Here is a 13,506-nt window from a genome sequence, read left to right on the forward strand (position 1 = left end):
GCCACCAGGTGGGAAACCTGAGTTTGATCCTGGGAACCCTTATGCTGGATGGAAGGGGAGAATAATTCATTCAGGCTGTCCTCTGGCCACCACATGGCTAGGGCATGCACACACTCATACATCCATCCACCCAAAAACTGCAAAAAAAAACATGTTCTATGTCAACATCATTTATCACAATAACAGTCCTGAGGCATTACATGATGCTATACGTTTATTCAGAAACAGACGGTTCAACGTGGCTCAACTCTTTACAAACTACACTGTGGGGTATATGTTAAAACAGACAATTTTAATATTTCTTTCTTAACTATACTGGACATACATCAGTTTAACTACGCAGAAGGCAATGTCAGCTTCGTTCACTAGGCCTGGAGTGAGGGGACCTCTTGCCTGCTGTGTCACTGTGGAGTTCTCCCTCCACGGCATCCCTTGATGACTAGCGCAAAATCTACCACCAAACACCACGGAATACAGAGCTGCTTTCTAGCATTCACATTCTAATGTTCACAACAAGGATGACGACGACAGAAGAGGGTGACCAGTTACAGCGCTTCCCCCTCCCCAGTGTGGACTCGCTGATGTTTGGAAAGATTCGACTTGCTACAGAAGGTTTTCCCACAGTGGTTACACCAGTAGGGTTTCTCGCCAGTATGGATTCTGTGATGCTTATTAAAATTTGAACTATGGTTGAAGGCTTTGCCACACTCCTCACACTTATAGGGCTTCTCCCCTGTGTGCAGGCGTTGATGGGAGCTGAGGCCTGCGTGCTGACTAAAGCTCTTTCCACATTCGTTACACTGATAGGGCTTCTCCCCCGTGTGGATGCGGTAGTGTCGAATGAGGCTGCCCTTCCCACTGAAGGCTTTCCCACAGTCTTTACACTGATAGGGCGCCTCTTCCGTGTGCATCCTTTGATGTTTAAGGAGGTCTGAGCTCTGCCCGAAGGCTTTCCCACACTTACAGTCATAGGGCCGGTCCACCAAGTGTGTTCTGTAATGAAGGGTGAGGTTGGAGCTGTGGCTGAAAGCCTTCCCACACTTGGTGCACACATATGGCTTCTCCCCAGTGTGTGTTCTCCGGTGCTTAGTGAGGTTTGAGCTATTGCTAAAGGCCTTCCCACACTCTGCACATATGTAACGTTTCTCTCCTGGGGCAGCCTTAGACACCGGCTCTGCCCCTCTCCTGGAACCTGTGTCTTGCAGAGAAGCCTTTGCTCCCCTCCCCCTGGCCAGATTGCTGGCCCACTGCTTCTGCGACCTGGACCTGCTGTACTTGTTGGCAGCAATCACAGGGATGATGTCCCTTTCCAGTCCATCTGCGTGAGACTCCTCTTCAGAACTTCTCTGCTCATCCGCTGAGTCCTCCTGAGGATTCGATTTCAAACCTGAAAGCAGGCAGGTTAAGGACGCATCAGTTGTCCCTACTGCGAGGAGGCAGCTCACACCTGGGAAGCAGGGTCACCAGGGAGGTAGGTGGGTTTGAAAGGATGACGCATGTGTGAAACAGCCCTAACAGGGATACAGAGTTACTGTGGCATCTAGTTTACAGTGGCTCCTGTGTGTTGACAGAAGCGAGCTACCCCTAACACCTACTGCATGATCATTTTACAAATCTTATCATCCAGAAAGACTGTTCCCACGTCCTCCCTCTGTATGCTCTGAAGCAGTCTAGAATACACTGACCTATTTTGTCTGTGAGTTCACATTTGCTTCTGCAACATACTCACAGCCAATGTTTGTGAGTGATTTCTGTCTTGGGAGAAAGGAGTTCAAGTTCTACCAGGGTAGATACCAGGTTTCAGTGCCATGGGCTCAGCCTTCCAGTCCAGCACACCTTGCCAGGAGTACTCAGCTTCTTTGAGAATAGTGCCAACTGCTCTCCCTTAGGAGTACTTAAAAGCCGTTTCCCCAACTGGGCACTAAGCCTGAGCTTGGGTCAAGCGTGGTGGTGTATGTCTTTAAGCCTTGCACTTGGGAACGAGAGGAAGGGAGCTCTGTCTTTTGAGGCAGCCTAGTATACATAATGAGCTCCAGGCCAGTTAGGATTACAGAGACCAAAACAAACAACAAAAACAAACAACACAATTACAATCAAGCCAAAACCAACCAAAGAGAAAAATTCCAGACCCAAACAATAAAAACTGCCCATTTGTAGCTCTGGAATACTTCCTTTCAGCCTTCTACTTTGTGTAGAACTGACAAGTAACTATGCAAAGGGGCACGTATGTAAGGATTCAATTTATCCTATTTTTTCTTCCAACTGTCACATAATTTTACTCCTAAGTTTTTACAGTTGAATATAATTCCGTTGTATATATAAAGAAATGTACATATGCACATTTATCCACTGATACACAGGCTGGTTTCATATTTTGAGTATTTTTTTAAAGATTTATTTATTTATTATGAATATAACATTCTGCCTCCATTTATGTCTGTACGCCAGAAGAGGGTGCCAGATCTCATTACAGATGGTTGTGAGCCACCATGTGGTTGCTGGGAATTGAACTCAGGACCTCTGGAAGAGCAGTCTGTGCTCCTAACCTCTGAGCCATCTCTCCAGCCCCTCATATTTTGAGTATTATGAACACAGCTACAGTAAAATTGGCCCAAGTCTCTGTGACATGCTGACTGAGAATCTCTAGGCATGAAGCTGTGTGTGGTACATAGCTTAAATCCCAACCCTGGGAGGAACTGGAAGCAGGACCAGGAGTTCAAGGTCACCATCCATTTACATAATACGTTGAGGCCAGTACTCCCTTCCTCACTCCCCCATACAAGGTTTCTTTGTGTGGCCTTGGCTGCCCTAGAACTCATTCTGTAGACCAGGCTGGCCGCGAACTCATATCCTCTTGCCTCTGCCTCCTAAGTTGAAGGCTACCACCACCAATCAGCGTTCTTTTCTAACCAAAAATGAATGAATGGTGTTTGTATGGGCATTTTGCTTGCACATATGTTAAGTGTGTGTGCCTGGTACTCATGGATTCCAGAAAAGTTCCCAGAACTATAGTTCTGGACTGTTTTAACCTGCCACATGGGTGCGGGGAACTGAATATGGGTCCTCTGCAAAAGAACAAAGTGTTCTTGACTATCTCTCCATCTCTCCCGTCCCAATTTTTTTTTTTTTTTTTTTTTTTTTTTGGTTTTCAAGACAGGGTTTGTCTGTGTCCTGGAACTAGCTTTGCAGACTAGGCTGGCCTGGAACTCATAGAGATCTGCCTCTCAAGTGCTGGGACTAAAGGCGTGCGCCACCGCCACCTGATCCCAATTATCCTGTTTTTATTTTTTTATTTTTTGGTTTTTCGAGACAGGGTTTCTCTGTGGCTTTGGAGGCTGTCCTGGAACTCACTTTGTAGACCAGGCTGGCCTCGAACTCACAGAGATCCGCCTGCCTCTGCCTCCCAAGTGCTGGGATTAAAGGCGTGCGCCACCAACGCCTGGCTATCCTGTTTTTAAAAGATTTATTTGTGTGTAACTGTGTGTCTGCCACATGCTTGTAGATGCCTGCAGGGGGCAGAAGAGGCCATCAGGTCTCTTGAAGCGGGAGTCACACACAGCCTTATGTGGGTGCTGGACTTAAACTTCGGTCCTCTGTAACCGCAGCATGTGCTCTTATCTACTGAGCCTTATCTCCAGTCCTAATTCTATTTACAAATGTGAAAAAGTACACTGGGTACAAAATCTATTGACAACAGTCCACGGTGCGATCAGGAGTACATGCCTATCAACTCCCTGTATTCTGTGCTCTTTTGTGTGGTGCCGCTCAGAGCAGAGTCTGAGTTGGGAGTTTGCTATCCCAGGCTGAATCAAGTTTCAAAGGGTCAGGGTCTCAGAATCCGAAGCGAGGAGGAGGGGCAGAAGGACCGAGTGGCGCAGGGCAGAAAGAGAAGGAAGAGAGCAGACTGAGGCAGGCCACATTCTAAACTGGGCTCGTGGGGACACTTCTCTCTGCAAGGGGGACGGTCTCCCTTCTTTGGGGGACAGGGCCTTGCTCTGTATTCTCCTGGCACACAGTAGGTATGCAACAGGCCCCAGCTCTTAGCACACCTATGCCATGACGAAAGTACTGCTCAGCCTTGGAACCCAACACAGGCAGCAACACCTGCTGAAACAGGAACAAAGTCTTAATCCATCAAAGTTCATAGTTTGGAGAAAGTTCCTAAATGCACTAACCTTGCTTTTTGATTTCTGGCTAACATTCTTGCTAAGTGAGGTGTATCAATCCAGGATGTGGTTTTTATGCTTAAAAGCTTACCCAGAGAAGGGCTAGGGACTATACTCTGAAAACCCAATGGTTATGGAATATTCGTTTAACTATGAAAAAATGTGTTGCTGCTTTACCTTGCCTGCACCTGACTGGTCTAATAAGAAGCTGAATGGCCAACAATGAGGAAGGAGGTAAAGGCAGGGCTTCCAGATAGGAAGAGCAAGGAGGAGGAATTTAGGCTCAAAGGAAAAAAGAAAAGACATCAGGGAGACACCAGGGACCAGCCAGCCAGATACTGAGGAGGCAGGAAAGTGGGGCATACAGAATGAAAGGAAGGAAAAGAGCCTGCAGGCAAAACCTAATGAATAAAAACAGTTTAAACGACGGTTTAAGAGCTAGAAGGACAAGCAGAAGCTAAGGCTGAGCATTCATAGTAATAAGTCTCCATGTCTTTATTTGGGAGCTGGTTGGTGGTCTAGAGAAACTCTAACCTCAGCCAGTGTAGTCGGTGTTGGCTGATGCTGCCTGTCTTGGTTTGAGCCATGTCTGAGAGGTCTTTTCTGGTGGATCCCTCACAACACCGTTAATCCCAGCACTAAGTTCTGAATGCTGGACTGAAGGTGTACCGACACTCCTGGCTTAAACTCACAGAAATTCTCCTGCTTCAGACTTCCAAATGTGAGCAGTTGTATTTTTGGTTTTCTTCACATAATTACTCTTGCAGCCCAGGGAAGCTCCCAGGTAGGAAGACTATAAACAACTCTTAACAATGAAAAACTTAAAAATAAAATAAAAGTTTAATTTTTACTTTTCCCAGAGAATACAACTTTGTTGTTTCTTGAATCAGAGTGTTGGCAGGGCGTTGGTGGTGCACGACTTTAGTCCTAGCACTCGGGAGGCAGAGGCAGGCAGATCTCTGTGAGTTCGAGGCCAGGCTGGTCTACAGAGTGAGTTCCAAGACAGCCTCCAAAGCTACACAGAGAAACCCTGTCTGGAAAAGCAAAAGCAATTTGAGTGTCGATATAGAGCCTGGCTGGCCTTGAACTCTTCCATGTCAGTCTTTTCTAGTGCTGGGACTACAGGTTGTGTGACACCATACCAGGCTATAGAATGTTTTGTTGTTCGGTTTTTTAGATTTACTTACTTTATGTACACACATGTTTTGCCCCCTTTCCAGCCCCCTAGAATGTAGCTTTCAAAAGATTTTTCAGCCAGGAGTGGCGGTGCACCTTCAGTCAAGCATTCAGAACTTAGTGCTGGGATTAAAGGTGTGTGCCCCCACTGCCCGGCTTTATGATGTACGTTTTTCAAACTATTTTGTTTATGTGCCTGCAGACCAGCTGGGGCTGTTGGAACCTTAGGAACTAGAGTCACAGGCTGTTGTAAGCCACTCCATGTGGTGTAAGACCTGCACTGCCCCTCTGTAAGAGCAGCCTCTGCTGAGCCCTCTCTCCAGCCCTAAACAAGTTTTTGTTGCTGTTGGTGTTTTGTTTTTTGACAGGATCTCTCTACATAGCACTGGACCAGGTTGGCCTTGAACTCACAGAAATCCCACCTGCCTCTGCTTCCCCAGTACTGGGACTAAAGATGTGTGCCACTATGCCTGGTACAGAATACAGTTTCAACAGCACTCAGAATTTTGTTTCCAAGAAGGGATTTCTTCTTTCTTTCCTTCTTTCTTTCCTTCCTTCCTTGTTTGTTTGTTTGTTTGTTTGTTTTTTTGAGACAGGGTTTCTCTGTGTACCAGTCCTGGCTGTCTTGGAACTCACTCTGTAGACCAGGCTGGCCTCGAACTCACAGATATCCACCTGCCTCTGCCTCCAGAGTGCTGGGATTAAAGGCGAGCGCCACCACTGCCTGTCCCAAGAGGGGATTTCAAATGTCTACAACATAGTAATTCAGGCATTTTCTCAGGGCCATGAGCTCATGAACATACCATACCTATGAAAAATGATAAATACAAGATTTGGAACAATCTGCTATCAACATGTAAATCTGATTAATCTTTGAAAACTTTATTATACCAGGTAAATGAAAGTATATAAGAACAGGAACCACCAGTAGAAAAATAAGGCTATTATGTAAATCATGACTTTTGGAGATTTGAGTGAGAGAATAGTTAGTTACCCTAATATTCTTTGTTTTTAGACAAGATCTCATAAAACCCTGACTGGTCTTGAACTCACCATGTAGCTAAGGAGGACCTTGAATTCGTGTGTTGGGGATGGAACCCAGGGTTTTTGGGCTTTTCCGGACCCAGTCTGTCTTGCTCTGTATCTCAGGAAACTGACCCTTAGGCCTAAAGACTTTCCACATTGTTGGCTGCGGTTGCGTCTGCCAATTGGTACACCAGAAGATGTGAGGGCAGGAACTGAGAAAATGAGGTATCTAGTCTATTTTCTCTTTACCCAACGGCAGGATCTGGAGTCATAGCTCCTAGCGTGTAACTCCTTCCTTCGCTACCAAGACTCAGCTCTTGTGGGGCTCTGGTAATAACAGGTCTCCCTTCTTGACCCTCCAGACTCTCAGGCAGCAATCCCTTTTCACTGCTGTCTAGTTTGGCACTATGTTGGCTCCCTCAGCCAGCCTGTCCATGTCTCCCAACCAGTCTCACTGCTGTTTAAAGCAGCTCACTCTGCTCCGCCTCTGCAGGCCTGCCCTAGTGCTGGGTGCCTGTGTGAGGCACTCAGGGTTGGGAGAAAGAAGTGTGTGACTTCCGCCCAGTCGTCAGGTCACCCCTTACCTGGAGTTATGATTTCTCTGGACAAGGAGATGAGACCTTACCTTGACGTTTTCTTGGATCCTGAGTGAAAACCTCCTCCTCACCAGTCTCTTGGATGTACAGGGGCCCCCAAAACTCATACTTGGGGCTGGCGTCCACGGACTGAGCCTGGGAGCTGCTTAAGGACTCCGCTGTAGTCTCTGCAGTTGGCATCTTCTCCCGAGCCTGCTTCTGTCCATCTGCAGATGAGACCTAGAGACAGCGAGACACGGGGTATGCACAGCTGACTCAGAGAGAAGCCGCAAGTGAGCCAGGCAGGCCTTCAGAAGGAAAGGGAAAACAGCCATCCCACTTGGCTCCCAGAGGTACTTCAGAGGAGAGCAGACCATAGGAGCAAACATGATCCAGCTCCCCACAAGAGCCCAGCTGGTTAATAATCTTACTGGATTGTGCTGTGTAACAATTTCTGCTTTCCATCCTATAGGAAGGGAAGCAACATAAACTAGCTTCAGGAAGTCCCTGAAACTGACCAGATGCACTAGGCCCCTCCCTGCCAGAGTAAGCAATAAAAGCCGAGAGTCCCTCTTAGATTAGTGGGCAGAGCTGTAAAGGAAACCCGGCAAAGCCAAGCTGTAAAGAAGACTCTCAGACCAGCTGACCTGCCTGGAAAGGGCACTCTCCAACCTTCTGAGCTGCCCGCAGGCTGTGCAGTGTGCTCCAGGTTCCCAGCTTTGAGAGCTGTCACGCATGCTGGGCTCTGGTGATGCAGCTGTCTCAGAGTCATTTCTGCTCCTGTAAATAACCCCTCACCCAAAGCATGGTAAAGCAGCCTCAATAAAACGTTGGGCTTTGGCGGTGTCTGTACTTGGGTTTGCCATGGATTCCCTATCTGTGTGTTGCTACTCCCCGGGAAAAGTTGCACAGCACACACCACAGACGGACAAGCCCCGATTGCTGCCAAGGGTGTCCCGTCTCCTAGCATCTGATGGCTTCCCGCCCACCTGCAGCCCCGGCTCATCCAACTCTTGCTCCAGGTCTTCCAGGAGAGTCACGGCCTCCTCTGCGTTCTCGGGGCAGTGCTGCTGCACCCAGGCCTGCAGCTCTCGGGGCAGGATGGTCAGGAACTGCTCCAGGACCAGCAGCTCTAGAATCTGCTCCTTGGTGTGGATCTCGGGCTGCAGCCACTCACAGCAGAGCACCCGCAGCTGGCTCAGTGCCTCTCGGGGCCCAGGAGTGTCATGGTACCCAAACTGCCTGAAGCGCTGACGGGATATCTCCAGGCTAGGGCGGCAGCTGTCTTTCGCTTCATCCTCTTCAGCATTAATGGTCGAAGGCCCCACTGGCTCCTGAGGTGGCCTGGGGCCCAGAACTGTGGCCATGCCTACCACCTTGGTCATCACACAGATTCCAGACACAGCAGGGCCTTGGGGAGCAGACCCGGAGCCTTTGGGTTTCTGTTTCTTAAGGGTCACACTTCAAACCTAAAAAACATAGTTGCCATAAAATTGTCAAAAGAGAAAAATGTTTTTCTGGTCTCTATCACAGGGCCACCAGACAACTACCACAAAAAAAAAAGTACTGCTCAGAGCTGGTGGGATGGCCCAGCTGATTAAGGGCTTGCTGGTAGGCCTGACCACCCAGGTTTGACCCTTGTGACCCACATGGTGCCAGGAAAGAACCAACTTTTGCAAGTTGTCCTCTGACCCCACACACACATATTTTAAAAAAGCACTGTTCAGAAATGTTTGCAGGAGAACGGATGGAAGTGGAAATCACCATGATGAAGAAGATAAGCCGGACTAACCAAAATAAGTCGGGCATGCTTTCTCTCCCACACAGAATCTGAAGGGCAGGAGCAGACGATGTAAAAGTCGAAGGAATATGGAAGGGATAAAAGGAGTATGAAGGGGACAAAAATAAAAACAAGAACTAAGGACTAAGTATGATTGAAATACTTATATACACTGTGGTTGTTTGAATAAGAATGGCCCCTACAGGTTCATATATTTGAAAGCTTAGTCACCAGAGATTGTACTATCTGAAAGGATTAGAAGGATTAGGAGGTGTGGCCTTGTTGGAGGAAGTGTGTCACTGGGGGTGGGCTCTGAGGTTTCAAAAAGCCATAATAGGTTCAGTGTCTGTCTCTGCCTAGAGATTAGGGTGTAGCTGCCAGCTACTGTTCCAGTGCCCGCCTGAATGGACTCAACCTCTGAAACTGTAAGGAACCCTAAGTAAGCACTCCTCTTAGAAGAACTGGCATGGGCCGGGCGGTGGCGCACGCCTTTAATCCTAGCACTCGGGAGGCAGAGGCAGGTGGATCTCTGTGAGTTTGAGGCCAGCCTGGTCTATAGAGTGAGTTCCAGGAAACCCTGTCTCAAAAACAAACAAACAAACTAGAAACTAAAAAGAAAGGTAGACTAGTCAAATGCCTGTGTTTGGTAGCATGAGCATGTTACGTCCGAGGCTGGATTAACTAGCTTGTTAAAAAAAAGATGGGGTATAGGGGCTGGAAGACAGCTCAGGAGTAGGATATCTGCCTTGTGGACCCAAAGCATTGGGTTCCACCCCTACCACCAACTAAATAAACAAACAAAAATGTAAAGACAAACATAATGGAAATCTAATTAGGATGCAATTTGAATTTTGTGTGTCTTATTTTAAGGAGAACATATTCAATTTTTTGGGGGGTGTGTACAAGTGTGCAGATGAACTTTCCTGTGTGTTGTGTGTAGGTCACAGGTCAATGCCAGACATTCCTCTGTCACTGTTCACCTTATTTATTATGAGACAGGGTCTCTCACTGAACCAGGAGCTCACCGGCCAGCAAAGTCTGCTAGCTGGCCAGTGGGCCCGGGGATCCACCTGTCTCTGCCCTTCTAGTACTGAGACTTCAGGCACAAGCAGACATATCTGGGTGCTCAGGGCCTCATGATTGCAGAGAAGGCACTGCACTGACTAAGCCACTTCCCAAGTTCTATATTCAGGTTTGTATTAAAAAAAAAAGATTTTAAAATTGTGTGTCAATGTGTGTGTGCTCGAGCACGTGTGAATGAGGGCTGTACCTCATTCACAGTAGTAAGAATTCCTAGAGCTACAGACATTTGTGAACTGGGAAACATATTAGGGTCTTCCACCAAGAGCAATACATATTCTTTTTTTTGTTTTTTTGAGACAGGGTTTCTCTGTGTAGCTTTGGAGGCTGTCCTGGAACTCACTCTGTAGACCAGGCTGGCCTCCAACTCACAGAAATCCGCCTGCCTCTGCCTCCCGAGTGCTGGGATTAAAGGCTTCAGCACATGTTCTTAACTCCTGAGTCATTTCTCCAGTCTCTTCCCATTTGTAATTGATCAACTGTGTCTGTGTCAGGGAAGGGTAATTGCATGTACAGCATGTACAGAGGTCAGAGGTCAGGCTGACTTGCAAGGCTCAGCTCTCTTCTTCCATCATGTGGGTTCCAGGGACCAATCTCAGGCCATCCGGCTTGGGGACCAGAACCTTTACGGGCTAACCTCTCTTCTGTGGCCCTGCTATTAGATTTTAACAGAATAATGGGTGGAAAGACAAAACGAATGTGTTGTGCTGTTATTTTTGAGACTGGGTGTTGATGTACATCCTCGGCTGACCTGGAACTCACAAGGGATTGGCCTGCCTCTGCTTCTGAGTGCTGGGATTAAAATTGTGTCACCAAGCCCAACATTACATATGCTTATAGTTACTTAGCCTGATAAATATGCATTGCTGAAAAGAAATTGAGAGGAAAAATTCAACCAAAATAAGTGATGAAAACAAAAAATGCTTAAAAATATTTTTCTTTTAACTTCTGGACATTTGGTATCTCCCAGCTAATACTCTAACTGAACACCTGATACCTGATGATTGAATGTGCCTTGCCTTCAGCCTTTCACTCCTGGACTCTGCATATTTAGTAAATTTTTATGGTTGTGAGGGAGGAGAGCGTGCCTGCAATTCCTGCACTCTGAGGAAGGTCAAATCCAGAACCTTAGCTGCATAGTGAGTCGCAGGCCATGTGGGCAGCCTGTGAAAAAGTTGTATATAAAGCAACGCCCTCTCTCAAAAACAAACGAACAACGAAACAAAAAGGATGTGGAAAGAAAAAAACCGTGGGAGATGGGATAAGAGCGAGAGAAAGTAAAGCTTCCACCTGACTGGAAATTTGTGAGTTTTGTTTGTTTGTTTTGCAAGGTTAAAAAAAATCTGCTAACAAACTATGTTGGCATTTCGCCCCTCCCCACAAAGAAAGCCGGTAATTTCGCATTTGGTTACGCTGAGCATGCATTTGGAGACGCCCTCCAGATCTTGGTTTCTGAAAATTTCTTAAATGTTCACAAAATCAAAAGGCATGAGGGGACCAGGCATAGTGGTGTACATCTTTAAACCCAGCACCCGGAAGGCAGAGGCAGGTAGATCTCTGTGAGTCTCAGAGCCAGTTCCAGGACAGCCAGGGCTACACAGAGAAACCCTGTCTCGAAAAACAAAACAACAAAACCAAAAGCCAACTGCCCCCCCAAAAGCCTCCCCAAACCCAAAACTATTTTAAAGGTCTAACTCAAGCTGGCAAGAAGGCTAGGTGAGTAGATTGTAACTTGCTACCGAGTTTGATCCTGGTGCCCATACGATGCAAGGGAAGTACTGATTCATGCAAATTGTACACACAAACACACACACACACACACACTCACACACACATTCTCACACACTCACACACACACTCACTCACACACAGCTTTTAACTCCTGCAGTCACCAGCAGAAGCATGTAGTCTATTCAAGGCAGGGTTTTGGTCACTTCTCAATTTTCTCCTTTATACAAAATTTATATACCCTCTTAATCATCCTCAAATTCATTCTGTACAAGACTAGGTATACATGAATCAAAGTATCATGGATTGTGGCAAATGGACACCAGCTGCTACTTAGTGCTGGATAAGGCCTTTAAGACTGTCCAAGCTGACACCTGAATTACAGCACCGGGGAGAGCGGAGACAGGAGGATCACCAACTACACGCCAGCCTGGGCTATACAGCAAGACCCTGTCTCAAACCGAGCAAATTCCTGAAAAGCTTGTAAGCAGGGCAATGATTTCTGAGGCGCATAATTGGGGAGCGGATATAATTGCTAAGCAAGTCTCCTTTAGAGCGAGCCAAACTCTACCCGTTAATTTCCTGCTCGCCGCTCTTTCAAGTGTCCACAGCCCTTTCAACACAGGATTTCCCAGTATGCCGCCCACCAGGTAAACCACCTTTCTCTCTTACACGCTACTTCCAAAACCACCCTCTAAAAATCTTCCCAAACTTAAGCAGACCCCTGTTCCGGGCACACAATGCCCAGCCGGACGATTTCCCCGCCTGGAGCGGACATCCCCCAAGATGAATGGGACTCGGGTTTCCACAACGTTCCTAACCGAGGCTAACCCCCGGGCGAGGGCCAGGGAAGGCAGGCGGCAGCTTCCGTCGGCGAGCGCCGAGGCCGGCGGGGGGCTCACAGAAAAGCGACTCCGGAAGCGGAGGAGACAGGGTTTTTGTTGAGAGCCCTGGGGTGGACGGCGCTGGGCGGGGCGCTCCTCCCCAGACAGCCGCCCGGCCCCGCCAGAAACCACCCCCGGAACCAGATCCGCGGCTGCTACACCCGTGCCTCCTCCCTGTCTGGGCCTCTCGGCCGACGCTCCTTTCCCCAGCCCGAGGCTAACCTGGGACTCGCAGGCTCACCGTGACTCAGAACCGCGGCGGGAGGCTGGCGCCCGCACAGCCCGACCCGCCGCGCAGCCGGAAGTGAGTCAGAGCCCCGCCCCGGGGAGGGGGCGCAGCCGCCCCTCTAGCAATCGCGTTCTCGGTGTCCTGGGTAAGCCAGGACTAGTGGTGGCCTTGGCTTCGTCTGTCCAGTCCCGCTTTTTTTTTTCCCGTTTCTTTTTTTGTTCTCTCCCTCTCCCCGCCCCTTTTCCTTTGTTTCCCTTTTTTGAGACAAACATCTCGTTTTGTAGGCAGTGCAGTGGTGGCGCACACCGGAGACAGGCAGACAGGTTTCTGCCAGCTCAAGGCGACACTGAGCTACAAGGAATTTGATCCAGTCTAAGAGAAACAGCTCACACAAAGGAGATCTTGACACTTGGGATTCCATGCCTTTATTCCCAGGATTTGAGAGGTGTAAAAGGAAGAGACAAAGGGTCTCATGAGAGAATTGGTGTCCAGTCACACTGAGGAGGGGCGGCAGTCGGATTCAGTGGAGAGCATTGTCTCTGAGGATTCGCGGACACAGGATTGCCATTTTAGTCTGAGACAGAGGCAAGAGCTAGTGGCCTGCTGCTTTGCTTCTCTGATCTTCAACTTGAGGCGTAGACCCCATACCAGTCTCTAGGTCTGCTATTAATCGTGTTACACAAAATGCATAGTTTTTGTTTTGAGATGGGGTCTCAACGCTGTTTGCCTTGAACTTGTCAGCCTTCTGGGTAGGGCTTTCGAATGCTTGAGAGGGGCCTATGGCAGTGGCCTAGTGAGGAAGAGCATTTGCTCACAGATGTGAGGACCAGAGGATGAATCCCCAGTGCCCACATAAAAAGCC

At 48.1% G+C, this 13,506-nt stretch overlaps 1 protein-coding gene across 2 annotated transcripts; it reads right to left on the bottom strand.

Annotated features, from left to right (window-relative positions):
- Positions 1-201: 201 nt before the first annotated feature.
- Positions 202-12,755, bottom strand: Zscan21 (zinc finger and SCAN domain containing 21). Of its 2 annotated transcripts, none has more exons than XM_040731348.1 (4): positions 12,657-12,755; positions 7,933-8,412; positions 6,994-7,183; positions 202-1,387 (listed from the first exon to the last, which is right to left on the bottom strand). In XM_040731348.1, exons 2-4 carry the CDS (start codon positions 8,326-8,328, stop codon positions 546-548), a joined length of 1,428 nt encoding a protein of 475 aa, XP_040587282.1. In that variant the 5' UTR covers positions 8,329-8,412; positions 12,657-12,755; the 3' UTR covers positions 202-545. The 2 variants fall into 2 exon arrangements, with proteins under 2 accessions (XP_040587282.1, XP_040587281.1); XM_040731347.1 differs by having other exon boundaries at positions 12,638-12,738.
- Positions 12,756-13,506: the final 751 nt, after the last annotated feature.

This window comes from Mesocricetus auratus, unplaced genomic scaffold (assembly GCF_017639785.1).
Source record: "Mesocricetus auratus isolate SY011 unplaced genomic scaffold, BCM_Maur_2.0 Super-Scaffold_100025, whole genome shotgun sequence".
Classification (NCBI taxonomy): domain Eukaryota; kingdom Metazoa; phylum Chordata; class Mammalia; order Rodentia; family Cricetidae; genus Mesocricetus; species Mesocricetus auratus.